At 38.9% G+C, this 23,675-nt stretch overlaps 1 protein-coding gene across 1 annotated transcript in view; it reads right to left on the bottom strand.

Moving 5' to 3' along the window:
* Positions 1-23,675, bottom strand: part of ASPG (asparaginase) — an 80,436-nt gene that overhangs the window by 18,685 nt on the left and 38,076 nt on the right. Inside the window, 5 exon segments of the mRNA XM_054024666.1 lie at positions 690-785; positions 5,073-5,192; positions 8,624-8,737; positions 12,557-12,742; positions 17,870-17,982. Of these exon segments, the coding sequence (XP_053880641.1) occupies positions 690-785; positions 5,073-5,192; positions 8,624-8,737; positions 12,557-12,742; positions 17,870-17,982 (629 nt within the window).

The following is a 23,675-nucleotide window of genomic DNA, read 5'->3' as shown; positions in this document are numbered from 1 at the left end:
AAATACTCTACCACATCAAGAAATTCTTTGGTGAATTCTCCAGTTCCAATACTTTGAACAGTCTGTGGATGGAAAAGTACAGGTCCAGCTGCCACAGCACACCTACCACGATGCCTGACCATACCTACCAGATGCCTGACCACATGTCATAAAGAATGAATATTCAAATCTAAGAATGTGCACCACTTATGCAGACACACACATAAATATGCATACATATATTAAATACAACCAGAAAGAACCTACATATTTAAAAACAGCAAGGAAAGAATTATTGCTAGGACTGTCAATCACAGTTAACTCATGCGATTAACTCAAAAAAATTAATCGCAGTTTTAATTGCACTATTAAACAATAGAATACCAATTGAAATTTATTAAATATTTTGGATGTTTTTCTACATTTTCATATAGTATTCTGTGTTGTAATTGAAATCAAACTGTGTATTGTTTATTACAAATATTTGCACTGTAAGAATGATAAACAAAAGAAATAGTATTTTTCAATTCACCTCATACAAGTACAGTAGTGCAATCTCTTTGTCATGAAAGTGCAACTTAAAAATGTAGATTTTTTTTGTGTTACTACCATACTCTAGTATCCAGACATATTGCTTGCTTCCAGTTTCTTACAAATGCATTTTGTATTAAGCTATAAATAAAAGATTTGTAAAAAGTTTAATTTTTTACCATTTCTCCTATGGCTTTTAGTGCATCTGTGTCACCTATTTTAGCTGCGGCACAGGCCAAAGAAGGAATTAATGCATCTCTAATCGCTTCCAGCTCCTGGGAAACAAAAAATAAAATTTAAAAGTTTTAGTATCATACATATCTTTTTATTTACCATTTGTGTCCTTAGAACTACCGATATCTACATCAGAAGAACAATATTGCACCCACGTTTACTTGGAGAGTAACCAAATATAATAATTGAGGATACCAGTTAGTAAAAACAATCTTGTTCACATTCTTTGAGGGAAAAGAAGTCACATGTATACTCTCCCCGAAGTTCATAAAACCCTGTTTCCATAGTTACTTGGACTTCTCTCACTTCCTAGTTACACTGGAATTAAATTAAGAGTACTTCTGACCTATGCTATTTCAGATGCACATGCTAATTACAGTTTTTTTCAGATCCCCCAAATGACATCCCTGTGTCTACACATGAATTCTACACAGCAAAACTCCATTCCTATTATCAATATGTGCTCATCTCAACCCAATATTCGTTTTTTGGAAACCATTCCTGGTTTGGCCAATAAACAATATGCAACTGAAATAACATATTTTAAAATGTCTATTTTCCGGAACAATGAGCATGTCGGTTCTTCTAGTGCAAGTGGCAAGGAAAAAGCCTCTAAGCAGTCATCTTTGAAGTTTGATAATTAATTTTAAAACAATCTCCCACTTCATATAAAAATCAATATAATAAAGAAGTGATCAAGATAATAAATTAAATGCCTGAAAACTGTATTACCACCAAACTTACCACTTCCTTACTAACTACAGATATCAGTTTCCTGAAGTCAATATGGAGTTAGGATACTTCTGAGTCCTAGTCTGACCATGCTGATTCTAACAGCTATTTAGTAAACAACCTTTTTCAGTATTCACAAACCTCATAGCTAAATAGGATCCTGCAAAATATGGCACGTCCTAATATCAATAAGGTGTGACTTTTTTGAACCACATTTGTTAAAGATTCTTAAATTTTGAGACCTGCTCTGATTGATTCACATACAAATTTACAATATTTTGTCTTTCTGTGGTAGCTGGTCAGACTGAAGAGTAAAATATATAAATATGATGGACCTATCATGGATCCACCATCATAAGGCTCATAGAAAACTCATGCTCATTAAAGAGATCAAGGCCTTAATTTTCAAAAGGGACTAACAACTATGGGTGTCTCCATTTTTGGGAACCCAACCTGAGGCAATTTAAAAAGGGGTCTGAGTTTCAAAAGATCACCCAGGCTTTGAAAGTAACACCCCTATAAGGTGTATCAAATGGGGCACCTAAACATAGGGAACAATCCAAGAATCACTGGCCATTTTTGAGATTTTAAGCCAATAAACATACCATGAGAACAATATTGAACTTCATTTAAAGTATACATATAACACCATTTGCTAATATATACTATGCTGAGAAGTTTCTACTGATGTTTAGAACCGAGGACAGCAACACTTGTTTTTGCTCTGCTATTTTTTTTTTTTTTTTTATCATTCTGCTTGGAAATGCTTTTCATAGTGGAAGAGTATGCTGCATAAACTCCATAAATTAGATCTACGTTACTAACATATATTACTTACTCACTATTTGAGCTGCGTAAATAATGAATGTTTTTGGTATAGGGGCCAAACTGAAAAAAAAAATCAGATAAAAAATCTGGTTTGATTCATACCAAAACATTTTTTCTTCTAATCAAAAACAAAAAAATCATTTTGTAGCAACCAAAACGTTTTGGTCGACTCAAAACAAATTTTGCTTTTTGTTCTTTTTTCCCCTCTCAAGTTTTTTGTTTTGATATGGCTGTTCTTCACCTTTTTTATTGGTCACATTTGAAATTAAAAGGCTGTTTTTTCCAACCGAAAGTATTCATGAACTTTGACCTGAATTTGGCAAATAGTTTCAGGCCCCCCCAATGCAGTTTTCAGCAAAAAAACAATGTGTTGTAAAAAACATTGCCCAACTCTCCTCGCAAGAAAGGTTGAGCATCAATAAACTTCTGGTGCACTCAGCACTCCATAGGCAGCCACCCAGGCCTTCAACATTAACACACACTATGCTAGATCAATGGCTCTCAAACTTTGGTACTGGTGACCCTTTTCACATAGCAAGCCTCTGAATTCGACCCCCCTTATAAATTAAAAACACTTTTTTATATATTTAACACCATTATAAATTCTGGAGGCAAAGCGGGATTTGGGGTGGAGGTTGACAGCTTGCGACCCCCCATGCAATAACCTCACAACCCCCTAAGGAGTCCTGACCCCCAGTTTGAGAACCTCTGTGCTAGACCCTTATATGTACTGGAACACATTGTTGTCTCTTAGGGCTCTCCCTATTTCCTCATTTTAACCTATCATTGTACTACTGTGCTCAGTGGCATGGCTTACAGGTAGATACCTTCACCCACATGCATTGGGTTAACATGGTCAACTTTCCGCTTCAAGTCCTGAGGCTACATTTAGCCTGGGTGGACCAGGCTTTTGGGTCCTTAAGCTCCTTGTCTGCCTTCCGTCTGCTCGGACCACCTGAGTCAGGGTTTACCACAAGCAAACAATACATGTATTCTCCCTTACAGACCTCTGTGTTGATCCACTCCAACTGCATCAAAGATTTATTTATTGACTTGAGGTGCGTGAGATTAGAAATTGTGTAGCTGTTCCACAATAAAGCATTTATCAGCCTACCAGCTGTTATCCAGGTCAAACAGAACCAGCAAGCTATTTCTGAATGTCTTCAGATTCACCCATTTGACCTGCAGATTAACAAAGATGCTGTCTCAGCTCCAGTCCTATAATCAAAATAGGAGCAAAATCCAGCATCTCCCAGAAGTACAGCACAGGACTAGTGCTTTTCTATCAAAATTCTCTCATCTCAGCCTCTGGGAGCACAAGTTGAATCTATGATTCACAAAAGCCAACAAAAAATGCAGCATGAAGATACTTGTGATCTTCCTGTGTATTACGTAAAGCTGAGAGAGAGAGAGAAAAAAATATTTGCGATATGTACCTCACCCCTGCAAGTTTCATACCATTCCTACTTCACTCTCACCCATATGTTAGAATGAGTGTGGCCGATAAGGCTCTGATTCATCTCTGATAGGACTATGAAGACACTATTAGGAGACACCAACTTCATAAAGATGAAAAGAGCCAAAGAGTCCAATGGCTTTGCTTTGTACCCTTCCTTAGACCTGATCCACGCACAGTTTTTGTACCAAATTAATTATTTTGAGTAGTTGTGTGATTTTTTTTTTTTACCAAAACAGTTACGTTTGTACAACCCCCTACCATAGACAGTTATAAGCTATACCACTATAAGGCACCTTTATACTGGTATATTTGTGTCCACAATAGACGTTTGTACTGATTTAACTATATAGTTTCTAAATGATAAAGTTAAAGCAGTACAAAGACTGTATTTACACAAGCCCTGGAGTCTTATTTGGGGTCATTCCAAGCCTCCCCAATGGGTCATTAGCGAGATCTTGTCTCATAAAGCATGATACAGAGCTTAGTGACCCACAATTCAAAGAACAGCAGCAACAAGTTCTGCTGACACTAATAGAACGACCCAGAAAATCTGGAACATACTGTCTGTGCTATAAGTGGGGGGTTATTTTTGTTTGTTTTAAAACTCTCAACCGCAGAATGATCCCAATTCCATGAGTTCAATGAGCAGGAGAGCGTGTAACCTTCGAAACCTAGTCTTCAACTTCTTTTATGTTTAACTCACTCCATGTGACCCCAGTCCCTCACCCTTTTTCCTTCTCTCCTGCCCCCATGCACTCTAGAGTAGGTATTCAATTAAACCTTCCCTGAAAACAAGCCAAGAGAAGACCATAATAATTATGTCTTGCAATGTTCTACATAGAACATTTGTTGTGCAATCAACATTGACTAATATTGACTCCGCATTAACAGCTACACGCAGAATGCCTCTCATTGTACTAGTAATTTATAATCTTGTGTATTACAGTATTTTCCTTCTATGCTTGAATTGTTCCATACTGTCAAAATATGTAGAAAATTCAAAATAATTTAGTATTTTCTTTCACATCATAAGTACCATGCATGACAATGACCTGTGTAGTATTTGTGATAGCATAGATCATCAGTGAACCAAGAAGTATCAAGAGAATTTTACAGACATAGAAAACAAATTCAAGGTTTAACTTATTGTTGTACCAAATGCCCCCCCATGGCCTGGTTAGTTGGGACACTTAGCAAGGAAATCTATGATTCGTTTTCAACGTTGCACTGTATTTCACCTTTAAGATATACTTGTTTAAGTTAATTTTCTGCTGTACATGAGTTCACTTTAAATATTTAAAGTAGGTACCTCCTTGCAGCTGACATTTAGAGATTTGGCAATAACTTGAATAAACTTGCTATCTGTAAGAGAGATCTTGGCTCCTGTGGGTACTACAGTCATTTCTCCTCTCAGATTCTCACTCAGCATCTGAAAAATGGGCAAATAAACAAATTATTGTAAAAAGCAAGAGAAAAAAGGGTTGATGCTGTTAATTTTTATTAGCCTAAGCTAGAAAGTTACAGAAAATGCAAATGAGTGCAATTTACTGTAAAAATTAATCTTGTCCCATAGAATAAGAACACAGTTGAAATTACTTAATATTTTCTATAGGCTATTATTTATTTGCTTAGCACAGTGGAAGTGGCACTGGAGAAGACACAAAGGTAAAAACAGTTATAATTCCAAAGAGTTTATAACCTAAAAGATAGAGAAATGTCAGAACATACTCGAAAATCCAGAAGGCGGAGCAGTTGTTTGGGGTGGGGGTGTGTGCGAGAATGGTTTGGTTTAAGTAGTCAAGATTTCCCAGCATGGTAAGTAGCATCCTATTTAAACTAACAGTAAGTTAAAACACTGAATGAGAAAATAAAACTAGGAGATCAGTGGTGACTTTAGGAAAAGCACTGGGCCTTCTGAGATCCTGCCTTTGTCCGGTGTTATAGAGTAACGAAGCAAGGCAATGTTTAACTGGTATGCACTGCACTGACTGTACACTTATCACTCAATCAAAAGCCCAATAACATCAATGGAAAGGTTCATACCGATTTTAATAGGCTTTGAATCAGGCCCTTTGGCCCTGATTCTGTAAACCCTTAGGCACATGCTTAACTTTAAGCATGTGTGTAGCCCCATTGATTTCAGTGTTTCAACATTAAACATGTATTTAGGATTTGCAGGATGAGGGCCTTAGCACTAACTAGGATCAAGCATCAATGAGAGACTCCCTGCTCAGAAGCAGCCTCTGAAACAAGACTGGAGAAGAACAGACACATAGATGCTGAAACTAGGGGTGCTGCCGCACCCCCTGGCTTGAAGTGGACTCCATTATACACAGGGTTTACAGAATGCTTAAATGGCTCTCAGCACCCGCATGATACAAATTCTTCCAGCACCCCTAAATAGAGACACTCTTAAATCTAGAAATAAGATTTAATAAAAGCTGGAGGAAAGAGGGAACAAATCTGAACATCATGAACATTAACAAATCCACTGGTTTCTCCAACTTTGATGATTTTATATGCTAGCTTTCTCTTGTCAAGATGCCTCCACAACTATTAACAGTAAGTTGCCTCAATTACCTTGCTTGGTGACAGGTTTCAGAGTGGTAGCCGTGTTAGCCTGTATCAGCAAAAAGAACGAGGAGTAGCTGTGGCACCTTAAAGACTAACAAATTTATTTGGCCATAAGCTTTTGTGGGCTAAAGCCCACTTCATTAGATGCATGCAGTGGAAAATACAGTAGGTATATATACATATACACAGAGAACCTGAAAAAATGGATGTTGCCACACCAACTCTAACGAGACTAATCAATTAAAGTGGACTATTACCAGCAGGAGAAAAAAAACTTTTGTAGTGATAATCAGGATGGACCATTTCAAATAGTTGACAACTTCCAGTCCTTATTCAAGCCTAATTTAATGGTGTCCAGTTTGCAAATTAATTCCAGTTCTGCAGTTTCTCCAGTGGATGGGTCATTACACAAAGTAAAAACTATTTCCCCATGCTAATTTTCCCCCTACTGTTACTCACACCTTCTTGCATGCATCTGATGAAGTGGGTTTTAGCCCATGAAAGCTTATGTCCAAATAAATGTGTTAGTCTCTAAGGTGTCCCAAGTACTCCTTGTTCTTTTTGTCTCAATTAGAATTTTAAGAAGCAGGACTGTGCAAGTTTGCAAGAAAGCAAGGTGTGATGTGGGAAGAAAGAGTGCCCCAGATTTACCTGTGTCTAGGCATGCCCTTTATAAAAAAAACCACTTCTAAACACTTACAGTATTGTAACTGTCTGCTGGAAGAGTCCCATTACATATATATCAGTGGAAGTTATGTACTGATTTGGTGCATGGAAATTTCCAGATTTGACAGGCTGACATAAATTCAGATAGGTCCGCCTGCTAAAATATACTATTGAAGAGCTTTCATTAAAAAAATATGTTTTTTAAAAAGGGCAAAGTAGAAATTATATATTCATTGCTGTGGGGTCACATATGGACTACCACTGCTTCTTTGGCAGTGCTATACCTATAAGCCATATTCTCTACTACACCCTTTGTGGAATGTGTTCCTGCATAAAGTATGTTGTGCACAGTTGCTCCTCCCACAGCAAAGAGACCATTCCAGGACAAAGATTTTGTTAAGTTACACACACAGAAAATGCTTAAAATATAAGAAACTACTAAAGTAGAAAGTGGTAAGATAGTTCTAAAAATATTAAAATTTCATATTCAGACAGCTAGTAAATCTCTTACAAAGTTTATAAGACTATTTAAATTTAAAGCTCTAAAGAAAGGAAAAGCCACCAACCTCCATCCCCATTAATAAGTATTCTATAGGATTTTCTTTTTTACAGCCATTATTTGAAGGTATTGACTTGGAAATAGATTTTTTTTCACAACTGATCAGGTTTTTTTTGTTTTTTTTTACCTAGCACATCCAACGGAGGGGGAAATAGTTAGTTTGATAGGTTAAATCTAGAGAATGACTCATGTTGATATCATCCAAAAATCAGGATAACAACTTTACTCCATCAGGACTATGACTTTGCTGCATATAAAAACAGAAGTTTTAATGTATACGTGTGCTAGCGTTCTGCCACCGAAAAGAGAATGTTTAACAGAGGGCTATATATTTGTATGTGTTGTATTAACTCTATCTATTTCCCAACACCTAAGACATTAATTAACCAAAACAAATCTGTCATTAACAAGTAATTATAAATATATAGTCAATTAATAAACACTTGAAAGTCAGGGACGCAGAGAAATGGTCTGTGTTTAAAGAACATACTCATTTCAAATCTTTTCATCTTAACAAAATTACATCTAACATTGACACTCAAGACTCACAGACTTCAAATAAAGTGACAAGAATAATAAGATGCACCAGTTGCTACATGAAGACTTAAATATAAACCCTGGGTGAAATCCAGGCTCCACTGAAATCAGTGACAAAATTTTCATTGATGTCAATGGAGCCAGGATTTCACCTCCGTCCTGTTTCAGTTTGCACATTATTTATTTGGAGTCTGTGCTGAAGCTGAGGACAGATCCACTGCTGAATTTAAAAGCAGAAGTTTTAAATATTGGTGTTGGTTTTCAGCTTACCTCTGTGCAGAGGTCTGAGGATTTTCTTCCCCCCTCAAATCTACCTATTTTCATAGTTCTACAACAATATTATTTTGCATAAAGTAGGAGGGTGTGAGGTATTCACATTAGATAGTGGAAGCGAATGCTCATAAATTAACATAAAAAGTCAAATAATTTTACTTCACAGAAGTCAGTGTAGTAAATATTAAAAAAATAGATTTTAAAAACCAACCACTATTAAAAATCTACTAAACTAACAGTGAAATATTTACCTCCTTCTTCTCCTCCCAGCTAAGATGGCTTTTGCTCAGTGTGTATGAGAGTTTAGATAGGGCTGCTTCTGGTGTCATATCACCCCCTGGAATTACTCCTACAGAAGTGAGAGTCTGTGAATGAAAAGAAACTTTGACTTAATTAGTGTAGTATTCAGAAACACTTCTATACAGTATTGATGCATATGGGATTACTAGAGACCCAGAATGACCATTTTTTTAACCTAAAAGGAAAAGGTTATGGGTGTGTATTAACTACATAAACAGTTGTTAAGTTAGCCCTCATTATAAAGCTGCAGTTACTAGCTTTTAAAATCAGTGTGTTTTTAAAATTGCCAAATATGTTGTTTTCCCACAAACATATTGACGAATTTATTATGGGGTATTACCCTGGATGAATTCCAGTACTGCAGTGTGCTACCAATACGGGTGTTGTCAGACCATTCTAAGCTGCATTACCTGTGTATGATTTAGGATATGAGACTAGACTGCATAATTACAGTTCTGGCAAAAAACAAATAGTGCTTGCTATAGACAGATTGCTTCCCCTATACAATTCAGCAATTAACTAATGATTGAACCAATGCAAAAGAAGAACCAAATTGACCTATCTTCAGTATGTACATTTACAGAGCATACCAGCCATGGAGTGAAGACAAAGGAGGTTTCCTTAAGATATTCATATACCATTTAAAACTTCCTTCTGTGCTGGAAAGTTACAGTGTTTTCAGCCAAAGAACAGCTAAGGCTTTTTCCGGGGCTGGATAGGAGGGGAAGGGATTTCCCCCACTTCCTATCACCACATAGACCCCTCAACTATAATCTGTTCTGAGGAGGTAGATCAGAGCCCAGATATTCAGTTACTGTCATTAAAAGAGTTTGAGATGAACCATGATTATTTAATCACTAAATTACCTGACTAGCTAAAATATGTACAAATGACAGGATAAAGCCACATGTAGTGAAGGTAACATGTTATTACCAGCTACTCAAAATATTATTTACTTTTTTTAAAATATAAAAAATGTAATACAATCTTTTTTGAAACAAACTAATATTATTGTAAATTTCCAGAACTCAGCCTCCACAGAGCTGTTGCTCTTGAAAAGGGAAGGGCAGTGAAAAACCACCATTAAATAAATTCTGTAGAATTCAGCCAGAACACTCCATGGCTCTGTCCACGTTGGCAATGTTTTCCTGTATGGATACCAATATAAATAGGGTTTAGCCTCCATCAGTGGAAGTTGGTGAAGCCACATAATACAAAGCTGAAAAGCTGGGGCCCAGGAATTAACAAGTGACTGAAAGTGACTAAATAACCCTGTAAAGGTTTAATAAAATTAAATTAGGAAAACAGCACTTTGGATCAAACACAAGAAGTCATTTTCGGAGGTGCTCTACTTATGGAGAATTTTTCAGCCAAAATATAGGGAAAAAATTGCTACATTTTTGTTGAAGCAGAATGTCATATACTAAATTAGATTTTGTTCTCATGAAATTTTGCAGTTTCAGGTATCTTGGGATTATTTAGTGAACAAACTTTACATTGTTTAAATTTTTACATTCAGTTGTTTATTTATTGCTTTTTTCATTCTTCATATATTTTACATTAACCAACATGTATGGGAGCTCCATGATGGTCAAAGTAATCCCTCTAAATTCCCCATTTATGTTAGCCCAAAACTTTATAGTCTACTCAGTAAAAGGTCTGACCTTATGTTTCAGAAGGTCTCAAGTTCAAATCTTGTGACGCCTGCTCTTTTGACATTTGTGACAGTCTGTACCCCTATGCTCACCCCATTTACAAGACTATGATAAATTTTGTACAAAGTATGCCTTGTGAGGTATTATTTGAAAACTCATAATTTACTAATCATTATTGTCCTAGTAAAATATGTGTGGCAACATCATATGTAAAGTTATAACATTCTACTGTAATGACATTACTGAGACATGTTCTGAGTTTGAAAAAGCAGCCACAAACCAGTTCCTCGAAGACAAAAGGCAAACTGACACCTTAGCCAGTTGTCAATGAAATCAAATGAACTATCACCTAGTTAAGTGGCCATTCTTTGGCAGGAAAAAGGATGTGAGCGAGATATTTACATCTTTGCAAAGAAACAGCTGGAGGTTCCCATCCCCACAGACTTTCTGTCTCCTGAACTCCAGTTGGAGATGACTCTCAAAGAAGAGGAAAAGTGTAAGAATGGAGAATAGACACCCCAAGTTATTCCTTCCTTATTTCTCTCTACCCACAGCAGACACTACACCTGAGCAATAAAGAAACAGCTTTGGACTGAGGGAGGAATCCTGTCTGAAAGTAGTTCAGCCAGTAAGACTGCTGACACATGTGGTGAGAGAGACTTTTGCTTTGAATTCACTTAGCTTGTTAACTTAGGTATTAGATGCATTTTACTTTTTTTCCCCTTGTAACCAATTCTGACTTTTATGCCTCATTACTTGTAATCATGTAAAATCTATCTTTCTGCAGTTGTTAAACTTGTTTTATTGTTTTATCTAAACTGGTGTGCTTGGATTGAAGTGTTTGGGACACTTCATTTGAGATAACAGGATTTAAGCATATCATTTTCTATTAATAAAATTACGGGATTTATATGAGCTTGTGTTGTCCAGGAGAGGGCTAGGCAGTCCAAGATGCACATTTCTGGGGACAGTCTGGGACTGGGAGTTTGCTGGTATTTCTCTACAGTGTAATTCAAGAGTGGCTGGCTATAGCACTCATATAGTATAGCTGGGAGTAATTTACACGCTGGAGGCTGTGTGAGAGCAGACCAGGAATGGTTGCTCTCACAGTGAAGCAGTGTAAAAGGCTGGTGTAAAACCCCGTTTGGAGAATTGAGGGGACACAGCTGTTCAACAGTCCAGATTGTACCCTGGGTAATGTCACAATTTACGTTTCCTTTTTTCCCTCAGTTATATATTAGGTTATAAGAAAGTTGTTGAAACAAAAAATAAATAAAGCTGTGCCAAAATATTTCATGTATAAGAAACAATAATAGTTCAGTCCTATTGTAGAAAGAAGTGATATTTATAAACACAAGGCATACTATAGAAAGGTTAGTCATTGAATGGTCAACGGAGATCTGAAAGCAGGCATAGGCTAGGGAATAGAAGGAAAGTTAAGCCAGACAAATGAACTTTCCTCTCACAATTCAGAATTCTCACACAGGTTATGAACACTGGTGGGGTCTGTGAGGCTCATGAGTCCTACCAATATTTTGACTAACCAAAAAGGTTGTGAATTGCAAATAAGATTAGGGAAACTCTATTAAAATATGATGAATACCCTGAATACCAAGAGTGTCAGTATCTGCATATAAATTTGCTTTAAACTAGCCTACACCTGCTTTCAGATCTCCAGAAGTCACAGACTACTGGCCTCCATTCAGAGAGACATCCCAGTACATACTATACTGATGAACTCATTAGCACATGCAGATAGCCTAATGGGAGTCTTGAGGGTCAAGTAAGTGATGATGTTTAGAATATTTCAGAAGTTTGCCACCTTACTAAATGCCCTTATTTTGTAACTATTAAAGTAACTGCAAACCTTAAAAAGGTATTACTTGACATGTCTGACCACACTCACTGGAGTTCTTTTGGGATTGACATCAACAGTATTTTGCAGATGGATGCTGGGGTGTCACACACACAGTGGAAGCCAACAATCAGTAAATTGGGATGAGATCTAGCTAATTACAAAATTCAGACTAAAATAAAGGGCTTTTTTTAAATCTTGTTTGCAGATCAGCTTGAACCATTTAATAGCTAATTGAATATGGTTTTTTTATAGACAATATCTTTCTGTAGCTAAATGTTTGTTTTCTAGCATATTAAACATACAGCAAATCACATAAGTGAAACATTTCTTTTACATAACATTGCAATCAGAAATTGCTGTATTTCTCTCACCTGTCCAGTTGCATAGACTGCAGCAACACTCCCGCGTAAGCACTGGGTACAATTCAGAATCACTACTTTTCGTTCTGTTGCTTTCTTCAGTTCGTCTAGCAAATCTTCTCGATTATTTGGTGCATTACCAGTTCCGTAAGTTTCAAGTACAATGCCCTCCATTGGAGGCTGAAGAAATGCCTTCACCTATTTAAAATAAGGTGTTAAAGTATTACAATGCCATGTCTTTAATGCTATATAATTCGATTAGCAACCCCTTTCTCCCCCATACATGTTTTTCAAAAGATCTTACAAAAGCAGTGGATGGCACTCCCGAGCCCAAAAAAAAGGGAATTAAAGTTCTTGCCTATCATGATTGACAGTATTTATAGAGAGTATCCCCACATAGGTACCATACAGTAGCACAAACATATTAACTATGTTCAGAGCTTTATATCTATATATGACTAATCCAATACCAAAGTATATGGAAAAACACATTGGAAGGGAGAGTTCAAGACAGGTTGGTAGTTACGCTTATAAATATAGCGGCAGTAGTGGCATCTTTGGGGGGAAAAAATCAAGTTAAAGTATGCGAAAGGATGGACCAAGATGGACTTCAGTGGGAAAAAAGTTCCAATTTTTACAGGACATCAGAGCACAAATAAGAATATGGGACCCCTGAAAGGTTATGAGGTGTCAGCTGGAATTAGCCAGGCCTACACCATTGAGGATATTAAAAACCAACAGCGTCAATTTAAAGTCAATCTACCACAAAACAGGAGTCAGTATAAAAAAATTTACAGGGTAAACACTTAATTTGATTACAGTTTTTCAAGCCAGTGAGGAAATATGCAGTTGAATACTGAACTAATTGCAAGGGGTATGTGTGTGTGTGAAGAACTCTCTTTGGACCCCTACGCAGAAATGAATTGCAAAAATGAAACCTCATGATCACAAGGGCATGTTTTACACTTGTGAGGTTGTCAACTAATAAATAAGGATGCGGCCTGTACAAATTGCACAACTAGAAAAACTATATTCATACCACTTCTGACACATGGCTTTCCAAGGCAAGGGCACTGTCAAAAAGTGATGCCATGATTACTAATAATCATATGGTACTTTCAAATAAGTTCCATCAATAAGAGGTGCATAAAGAAGTGTTTAGTTAAAATGCCATTATGTCTCAAGCAGGAATCAGAGTCTTACAAATAATAAGTACTTCATCTACACTGGCCATTTGTGGTGATCATTTTTAAAAAATAAGGCTGGGATTTTCAAAAAGAAGGCTATGGGAGTTGGAAAACAATTTCTTTAGACTCCTATGAAAATCCCAAAGGGATATATTTTAAAATAATGGCAATTTTCTATAGGAAGGGTTGATTAAAATGACCTTAGGGAGAAAAGGATGGTAAGCTATTGTTTAAATACATTACATAGGCTATTTGCTGTATTGTAGCCATGTTGGTGCCAGGATATTAGAGAGACAAGGTGGGTGAGGGTAATATATTTTATTGGATTAACTTCTGCTGGGGAAAGAGACAAGCTTCCAAGCTCTGTGTGAGCTCAAAAGCTTGTTTCTTTCACCAATAGAAGTTGATCCAATAAAAGCTATTACCCTCACCCATCTTATCTCTCTTACATAAGCTATGCACTTGCATGATGACCGAAAACTATTTGATAAATGTAAACATATTACTTGTAAATGCAGAACTATTCATAAATGGAACAACACATTCACAGAATTCTTACTTGATACATTTGAACCACAATGATAAAATCTACCATGTTTAGTACATATGCCTTCCAAACATTAGAAGGATTTAATTTAAATTCAAGAGACGGTTCATTTAATTGAAGAGTCGAGGGGAGGGGAGGGAGAAGTAGTTTTCTATGGGCCAATTGGTAACCACGCAGCTAATGTATCTCATCAATGTAAGTAGTCATCTAGTGAAATTATTTAAAACAACTTAAATATTTCTTTGTTGATCACATAAACTACTTGCAATACACTACAGTTGCCTATGAGGCTAACTATACAGTTGGAGTTTTATTACAAATCTACCACCCGACTGCATTTCCATCTGTTCAGATTCACCTAAAAAGAAGACTAGTATAATTGAGGAATTTCTGCTTAAACTACTGGATGCAATTTAAGCTGACAATGGCCACGAGAAAGATAACTCAGGTTGGCAAAACTTCAAAAACAGACACACCAGCGCTTCAATACTGAACTTTGCAACCCCTAACTTTTCGGCACCCTTCTGCCTAGTTGGCACATCAGTAGGTCAAAATACACTATGGAATTTTTAGTATGCAGCCGCTAGGTCCACACGACCAGTTTGCGCACGGCACACCAGAATGCTCATAGATTTACACCTCGGTTTGCCACGCACTAACTCTCTGTATAGACAAGCCCTACACATTTCATGCAATGTGAAAGAGCTTCAGAAAGGAGAGACAGACCTATCCCAAAATACCCTCTGACGAGTGGCTAGTCAGGGTTGGGGCACTCACCTGAGAGGTGGAAGACCTGGGTTCAAGACCCTGGTCTAAAATCAGGAGGAGGAGGGATTTGAACTCCCACGCTCCATATCTTGGATGAGTGCTCTAACTACTGGGCTATTGAGTGTATAAGGCAGGAGGGGGCACCACATTTTGTGCAGGGTAAGGTAAGCTAAGGTAAGGTGCTTTTAGGAGGCCTCTCTATACACCAACCAGATTTGGCCCCACAAGCGAGATAGGCTGGGGAAATGCCTAGTTTGTGAATCCTGACAGGGCCTAGGGGTAGTTAGGCACAAAGCTGCTCAGTGGCATCAGGACTTAGGTGGTTTATGTATGCCCATCAGCAGACATTTAGGCAGCTAGGGAACTTTAAGGTGGAATCTTAGGTGCCTAGGGGCTTTAGGCACCTACAGGGTTCAGTGGACCTGAACGGGGGCTTGTGAATGTCAGTGGCACCTAAATGTTGAATGGAGGTGCCTAAAATAGCAGTTAGGCACCTAACGTCCCCTCGTGAATCTAGCCCATACCATGTAAGACCTCAATTCTGCAAAGCAACCTCCTAGCATTGGCCTCTGTGGAGTCCCATTGTTATCAATAGGGCTCCAGGTGTTCACAGGGGTGCAGGGGTTCACATTAGCATATCATAGAACAGGATCAGAGCCCTGAACCCTTAAACTAGTTGCAGGAAGAAGCATGAATTGTAGAAAAGGGCACAATTTCCTCACTCCATTTTCCCATATTGTATATGCATGCATACCTTTGGCAAAGTGTATATTATACACACACACTTGACTGCATGGCAAATAGACACTTCTGGTCACTATAGCTTGCATGTGCTTGCCAAGAGTTCGAATACATCTTCCAGACACATGGAAGCAATACATTATCAATTCCAAAGCCCATGTGATTCAGGTTAAAGGTACTTTTAAAACCATCATAAATAGTTTTCCATGCTAGGACTAGTCAGTCATATTACTACTACGAATATTTAACAACACAATTGGGATACATTGCTCAAGGCTGTTTACCAAAACAATTAAACATCTTAAGAACATAAGAAAGGTCATACTGAGTCAGACCAATGGTCCATCTAGCCCAGTATTCTGTCTTCCGACAAAAACAACGGAGTACTTGTGGCACCCCAGAGACTAACAAATTTATTTGGGCATAAGCTTTCGTGGGTTAAAACCCACTTCATCAGATGCATAGAGTGGAAAATACAGTAGGAAGATATATATACATAGTACATGAAAAGATGGGGGTTGCCTTACCAATTCTAACAAGACAATTCAATTAAAGTGGGCTATTATCAACAAGAGGAAAAATCACTTTTGTAGTGGTAATCAGGGTGTCCCATTTCAAACAGTTGACAAGAAGGTATGAGTAACAGTAGGGGGAAATTAGCATGGGGAAATTAGTTTTTAGTTAGCTTATGCCAAAATAAATGTGTTAGTCTCTAAGGTGCCACAAGTACTCCTTGTTGTTTTTTGCTGATACAGATTAACACGTCTACCACTCTGAAACCTGTCTTCCAACAGTGGCTAATCCCAGGTGCTTCAGAGGGAATGAACAGAACAGGTAATCATCCAGTGATCCATCTCCTGTTGCCCATTCTCAGCTTCTGGCAAACAGAGGCTGGGGACACCATCCCTGTCCATCCTGGCTAATAGACACTGATGGACCTATGCTCCATGAACTTATTTAGATCTTTTTTTGAACCCTGTTATAGTCTTGGCCTTCACAACATCCTCTGGAAAAAAAGAGTAAATAACACTTTCTTATTTACTTTTTCGACACCACTCATGACTTTATAGTCATGTTTTCCAAGCTGAAAAGTCCCAGTCTTATTAATCTCTCCTCATATGGAAACTGTTCCATACCCCCAATCATTTTGTTGCCCTTTTCTGTACCTTTTCCAATTCATCTTTTTTTGAGATGGGGTGAATTCTGCACACAGTATTCAAGATGTGGGTGTACCATGGATTTATATAGAAGCAATATGACATGTTCTGTCTTATTATCTATACCTTTCCTAATGATTCCCAACATTCTGTTAGCTTTTTTGACTGCTGCTGCACACTGAGTAGATGTTTTCAGAGAACTATCCACAACGATTTCAAGATCTCTTTCTTGAGTGGTAACAACTAATTTACAGGTCCTCATTTTATATGTATAGTTGGGATTACGTTTTCCAATGTGCATTAATTTGCATTTATCAACACTGAATTTCATCTGCCATTTTCTTACCCATTCACCCAGTTTTGTGAGAGCCCTTTGTAACTCTTTACGGTCTGCTTTTGACTTAACTATTTTAAGTAGTTTTGTATCATCTGCAAATTTTGCCACCTCACCGTTTACCCCTTTTTCCAGATCATTATGGAATTCCATGATTATGTTGAACAGTACTGGTTCCAGTACAGATCCCTGGGGGATACCACTATTTACCTCTCTCCATTCTGAAAACTGACCATTTATTCCTACCCTTTGTTTCCTATCTTTTAACCAGTTATTGATCCACGAGAGGACCTTCCCTTTTATCCCATGACAGCTTACTTTACTTAAGAGCCTTTGGCGAGGGACCTTGTCAAAGGCTTTCTGAAAATCTAAGTATACTATATCCACTGGATCACCCTTTTCCACATGCTTGTTGACCCCGTCAAAGAATTCTAGTAGATTGGCGAGGCAAGATTTCCCTTTACAAAAAGATCTTATCAATTTTTCCATCTATAACAACAGGTATTGCATCACTGCAGCTCTGTTAGGCCAAGCAGCCATGTGTTTGGATACTCTTTCTACCATTTCAACAATTAAAAACAGAATACTTACAGTGGCAGCATTAATTCCTGGGAAGATTCGCAGCAGCCCAACATTCCTGTTCATGTTAGTGTGGACCTTAAACTTCTTTGTGGTGTTGGCTCTCCACACTGTCTCCCAGTTAACTGTTAAAGAGAAACAGAACCATAAAGAAAGAGAAGTCTCACTGCTCATTTAATTAAGCTTCACAACATTATATCAAGTGTATTTGTAGTACTTCATACTTCCTTATTTTTAAAGTCTGTACTATAATTCATTAGTATGACCTTCATACAAAAAAAATTAAAAAGGAGAAGTGAAGGAATAATCAAGAGTGGCAAACACAATAGCTGATCTCACTCACTGTGTTTATTATGAGCCTATATTTCAATAGTGTCCAAAGGAACCATTAGGTTAGGTCTCATCGTGCTATATTTTAAATCTTAAAAATTACAAATAATTTAGATCTCCAGAAAAAAATCAATATTATTCAGCAGAAAAGTTTCCACATTATTATTCCCCCATATTTTTAATACAGCAGCTCGGTTATAATATACTAATTTAAAACAAGAAATATTAAATGTAAGTATATCTGTTTGGTCCTTACTAGTGAACAGCATGATCTGCTGTTAAAAAAGGTTGACACTACATTCTAATATAATCTTCTGAAAATGTAAAGTTAATTCAAGTATCAGGGGGTAGCCGTGTTAGTCTGTATCTACAAAAACAACAAGGAGTCTGGTGGCACCTTAAAGACTAACAGATTTATTTGGGCATAAGCTTTCGTGAGTAAAAACCTCACTTCTTCGGATGCATAGAGTGAAAGTTACAGGTGTCTGTATATAATGCCTGCATCTGTAACTTTCACTCTATGCATCCGAAGAAGTGAGGTTTTTACTCACGAAAGCTTATGCCCAAATAAATCTGTTAGTCTTTAAGGTGCCACCAGACTCCTTGTTGTTTTTGTAGATACAGACTAACACGGCTACCCCCTGATACTTGACACCATGCAAGGCACTAAATTTAGCCGTATGGAGTGGAAATCCATCAACCTCAACAAAAAACTTGCACAGATACAGACAGACATCATCTTCCTCTCCAAATGCAAACAGATGGAGGTGTCTGTATATAATGCCTGCATCTGTAACTTTCACTCTATGCATCCGAAGAAGTGAGGTTTTTACTCACGAAAGCTTAAGCCCAAATAAAAAAGTTAATTCAGTGATTGTGCAAAGTCCTTGACTGATATTCCACTTACACCTATGCCATCATTACTATCCAGGGCCGCCCAGAGGATTCAGGGGGCCTGGGGCAAAGCGGGGGAGCTGCGGCGCTTGTATTCACCCGGCGGCGGTCCGGGTCTTCGGCGGCATTTCGGCGGCAGGGGGCCCTTCAGTCGCTCCGCGTCTTCGGCAGCACTGAAGGGTCCCCCGCCACCGAAATGCCGCCGAAGACCTGGACCACCGCTGGGCCAGGGCTCATGGGGCCACCGAAGACTCGGACCACCGCCGGGCCAGGGCTCACGGGACCCCTGCGGGGTCCGGCTCAAATTGCCCCACTTGCCCCCCGCCTCTGGGCAGCCCTGTTACTATCCTCCGTTATAAACTACCCTCCTTCTACCTTCACCTGTTTAGAATATTCGGAAGATTTGGGGACAACAGAATGGTATGAAGAAGGTCTAACGTAAATGAAACATTTACTTTTCACACATTCTAATCAGGACTTCATTATTTTGTAATTGGAATTATATCAACAAGTACTCCAAGTCAGAAAAAATACATCTTCTCAAATATGAAAGATGTGACACGAATTCCAAATGTCATATTAAAGACAGATGTTGTTACTGTTGCCACTAATCATCTCCAGACCTTATAATGTAGTTACTAATGATTAAATAAAATAGCAAGGATTCAATTAACTGTGATTATATATTTAAAGCCAGATGCCAGCTGTTTAATAGTCTGTTTGTGTTCCATTATTAAAAGCCAAATCATGCATTATGGATTTCAAAAAGTTTAGTATTCCAATGCAAGAGAGAAATATCAATAACTGACAACTTGTAGAAGGGGCTTTGGCTTTACTCCTGAGGGCATTCTGCGCCAAAAAAAAAATTCTGCGCACAATATTTTAAAATTCTGCAAATTTTATTTGTCAAATAAATGTGGAGGCTCCAGCATGGCATTGGGAAGTACAGGCCGCTGGCTGCACAGAGGTGGGAGATCACTCTGCAGCTCCTCCCCACCCCCCGGGACATGGCTCAGTAGTAAGGCTGCACCCAACCCTGACATAGTGCAAGGACCGAGTCTGCCCTAGAAACACCTCAGGGCCCTACTCCTCCCTGCCAGGTGCACCAGATGTGGGCAGGCTCAGCAGGATCCAAGTGTGGAGGGGCTTACTGTGGGGGGATCCAGGTGTGGGTTGAGAGGATTCTGTGTGGGGGATTCTGGGTGCAAGCAGTGAGCTGGATGCACAGGGGCTTGTCGGGGGGTTCTGGGTGCAACGGTAATGGGACTCTGCAGGGGGGTCCAGGTGAAGGTGATTGGGGCTCAGCGAGGAGGGGTCTGTGTGTGCGTGGGGATAGAGTTTGGTGGGGGGTCAGGGTGTGCGAGGGTTCAGTGTAGGGGGGTCCAGATACTGGGGGAGTGGGGCTCCGTGGGGTGGGGATCCAGATTCAGCTGCTTAAGGCTCCGTAGAGTGGGGATCCAGGTGCGGGTGGCTCTTCGGGGTGGTGCAGAGGGAGTGGTTCTTGGCAGGGGTGGTCTGGATATGGGGGGAGTTGAGGCTCGGCAGGAGGGTCTGTGTATAGGGGGGTCTGGATGCATGGGAGTTGGGCGGATGGAGGAGCAGCTCCTCATATCATGATCCCTCCCCCCTGCAGCTGAGGAGCAATAAGTAGGGAGTTTGCAGAGCTTCTTGCAGCCTAGGGAGAAATCTGCCCTGGATGCCGTGCAAGGGAAGAGGAAGTCCCGTACTCCACAGCCCATCCGGGACTAAAAGCTGAACCCAGCGCAGGGTAGGAGCCACCAGCCAGGTCTTCTCCAGTCCTGCCCCCTGCCCTACAGTGATTTACCTCTCTGCTGGCTGCCCTAGGCACCCAAAACATACTGCTGGGGAGGGTCGCATGACTGCTCTTATGGCTTCCCTTTGCTTCCCCATCAGAAAGGCATTTTCTGCGGGAAAGCAAAGAGATCTGCGGGGGAAATGAATTCTGTGCATATGCAGTGGCGCAGAATTCCACCAGGAGTACAATGCATATGACAACCCATGGCTTCAAGTACCATATTTCACTAAAAGCACAGATCATGCTGTAAAACTTAGCTCACAATGGAAAACAAACTGTTTCTTTTCACTTCTGGAGAAGCCCCCGGGCTGCAAGGACAGATAGAAAATTAGGATACATATTATTATAGACTTGCCCTGTGTCTTGTAAGGAATTAGTCACTCCTGAAAACATTCAGCTACTATCCTGATTTTTTGCAATCAATAGTCACAGCTGCTTTCAAGAATATCCAATATATATTTAAAAGCCTCCCTCCAAACCCCAGTAAAACAATTTTCCTCTCATTGATGCCAGGACAAGACAATTTCTAACAATCACGACAGGCTATACATAACTGATATAATCTATCAGCATAAAGTTATTATGAACTTCCCAACACCGTCCCATCCCTGGCAAGCAAGACAGCAGATACGTCACAAGGGTCTCAGGACAGTGCTTACAGAAAAAACAAACCAGGGGATTATATGGATAAATGTTTTTACTCACAAATTGTGAAACATATTTAAAGTGATATTCATGATGGTGTAAGAATCATCCACTCATGAGCAAATGGATCCCCACTGTGCTGAGGATGAGAGAGAGCAGTGGGATGTATGTGCAGATTCAACCTGAACATGTATAGCTACAAAATTTCTGGGAAGTTGACCAGCTCAATTCAGGAGATCACATAGCTGGGTCCAAGTAGTTTGACAAGTGATGATAACATATAAAGTGATGTTCTAAAAAGGCAACTCTCTTGCCTTGTCACACCAATATGGCAGAGGAGGAACCTGGAGGTCCAACAAGCCTAGGGTTGAAATGGTTCCAGCTACATACTAAATATAGTAATATGTAATAATTCATAATATTATGCAGTAACATGTTTAATGCATTACAGTTGCTAAGTGCAGAACTAGTAGAAAAGTTTAAGTCTGGGGTAATATAGACCAAAGAAACAGACATCAGGAGAAGACCCAGTTGGTTCTGAGTGTAATGATTTCTGAGACGTTACGGTGAAGGTGAGTGAGTACTGGAAAAGCAGAAAACCTGTGTCTTACTCTAGAGCTAGAGGAAGCTTTTGTTATATTACCTGAACACTCTCATAAAGAGGGGAGTATATAAAATAGCAACAAAAGAACTGACTATGCATGAGATGGCTCATGGTCTCCAGCTCTGCTCCTTCATCCCCATATTTGCTGCCTTCCCTACAGAAACTGACAGCTCCTACACCCTGTCTTACAATGCCATTCCTAGCACAGGAAATTTAATTCCTGCAGCAGGACAGGGGAAGGGTCCATGGATTAAAATAAAATTAATAGCAGAAATACAGAAGGCACTGGATGTATGCTCATATGCTCAACATTAATCAACTCCTGATAGCTCAAATGAATCATAGCTATATGTTCAATCATGTAACATGCAAATGCTTTCTACAATCTGAAAAACACTGTGTTTGATAAAACTTCAACTGCAAAGCAGGATCCTAAATCAGCTGAGAAAAGCATTCCACCACAATAGCCCTGCGGACCACGATACCTAGCCTTTGAAGATGGATCAACTCTACTGCAGCAAATCAGTATTTGATGAGAATAGCAAGCTTCACTTATTCTCCTCACTTTTATACTATTTTACACTGGTTTAAGATTCTGTTTCCCATCATGTTTCAACAGCTCCCCTTCCTGCATCCAGCATGGCTTCCTCTTCACACACAGAATAGCTGAAGTACTCTTAGGTTTAAATAAAACAGGGAAAAAGTGGCCTACATTTACAATAAGAAGCTGCAACAAAAGAAGACATCTGGAAGCTGTTATAACTTATATCCCAAACAAAAGCTTCTTTCCGGGATTGTGTCACTCTCATATGTGCCTGTAATGAACTGTACCGAAACATCATTAACTAGACTTGTGAATCCCCATCACTCAGTCTCCAATAGTTTGATTCCAACCCCTTGATTCTATTTAGCAAGGAAGAATTTATTGGGGCAAAATTACTGGTAGGGGGTTGAAGATGTGATAGCTAAATAGGTGTGGCTTGGAGTAGGGCCTTGAGGGCTGAAGCAGTAGAAATCTCTCTCACCAGGCCAGAAGGTTGTCCTGGTAAGTGAGTGTTAAAATTTTTTTTGAATCCTATTCATCATAATCATAGGTGGGAGGAGAGAGAGCAGCAGCAGTATTTACTAAGATGTCCAAGAATCCCCAGTTCTCTTTTTCCCCTACAACAAGGGATGTTTTTTTAAAGCTGTCTCATCTACACTCAAAGCCAGTGCCAACCAAAGGACATGAAAGCTTTTTTTCTTCCATCCTCAGTCAAAGATTAGACTTTGCTGAGACATCCTTCAGAATGTATGTTACCTACTTTGGAAACTATCAGTGTACTTAATGTTTTCTTAAAAAATCGGAAGAGTGAATTAGACCTATCCTGGTTAACTTTGCCAAAATAAGATTAAACCATCTCTCATTAGAGATCCATGCCAAGATAAGAAGACTAAAGCTGAGATAACCAGGATAGGTCTAATGTTTACCTTATATTTTCTGAACCTATGTCTGAAAATGCGCTCTACTGAATAATGCTCTGGTGTTC

This window comes from Malaclemys terrapin, chromosome 4 (genome assembly GCF_027887155.1).
Source record: "Malaclemys terrapin pileata isolate rMalTer1 chromosome 4, rMalTer1.hap1, whole genome shotgun sequence".
Lineage (NCBI taxonomy): Eukaryota > Metazoa > Chordata > Testudines > Emydidae > Malaclemys > Malaclemys terrapin.
This window is presented reverse-complemented; position numbering and strand designations above follow the sequence as displayed.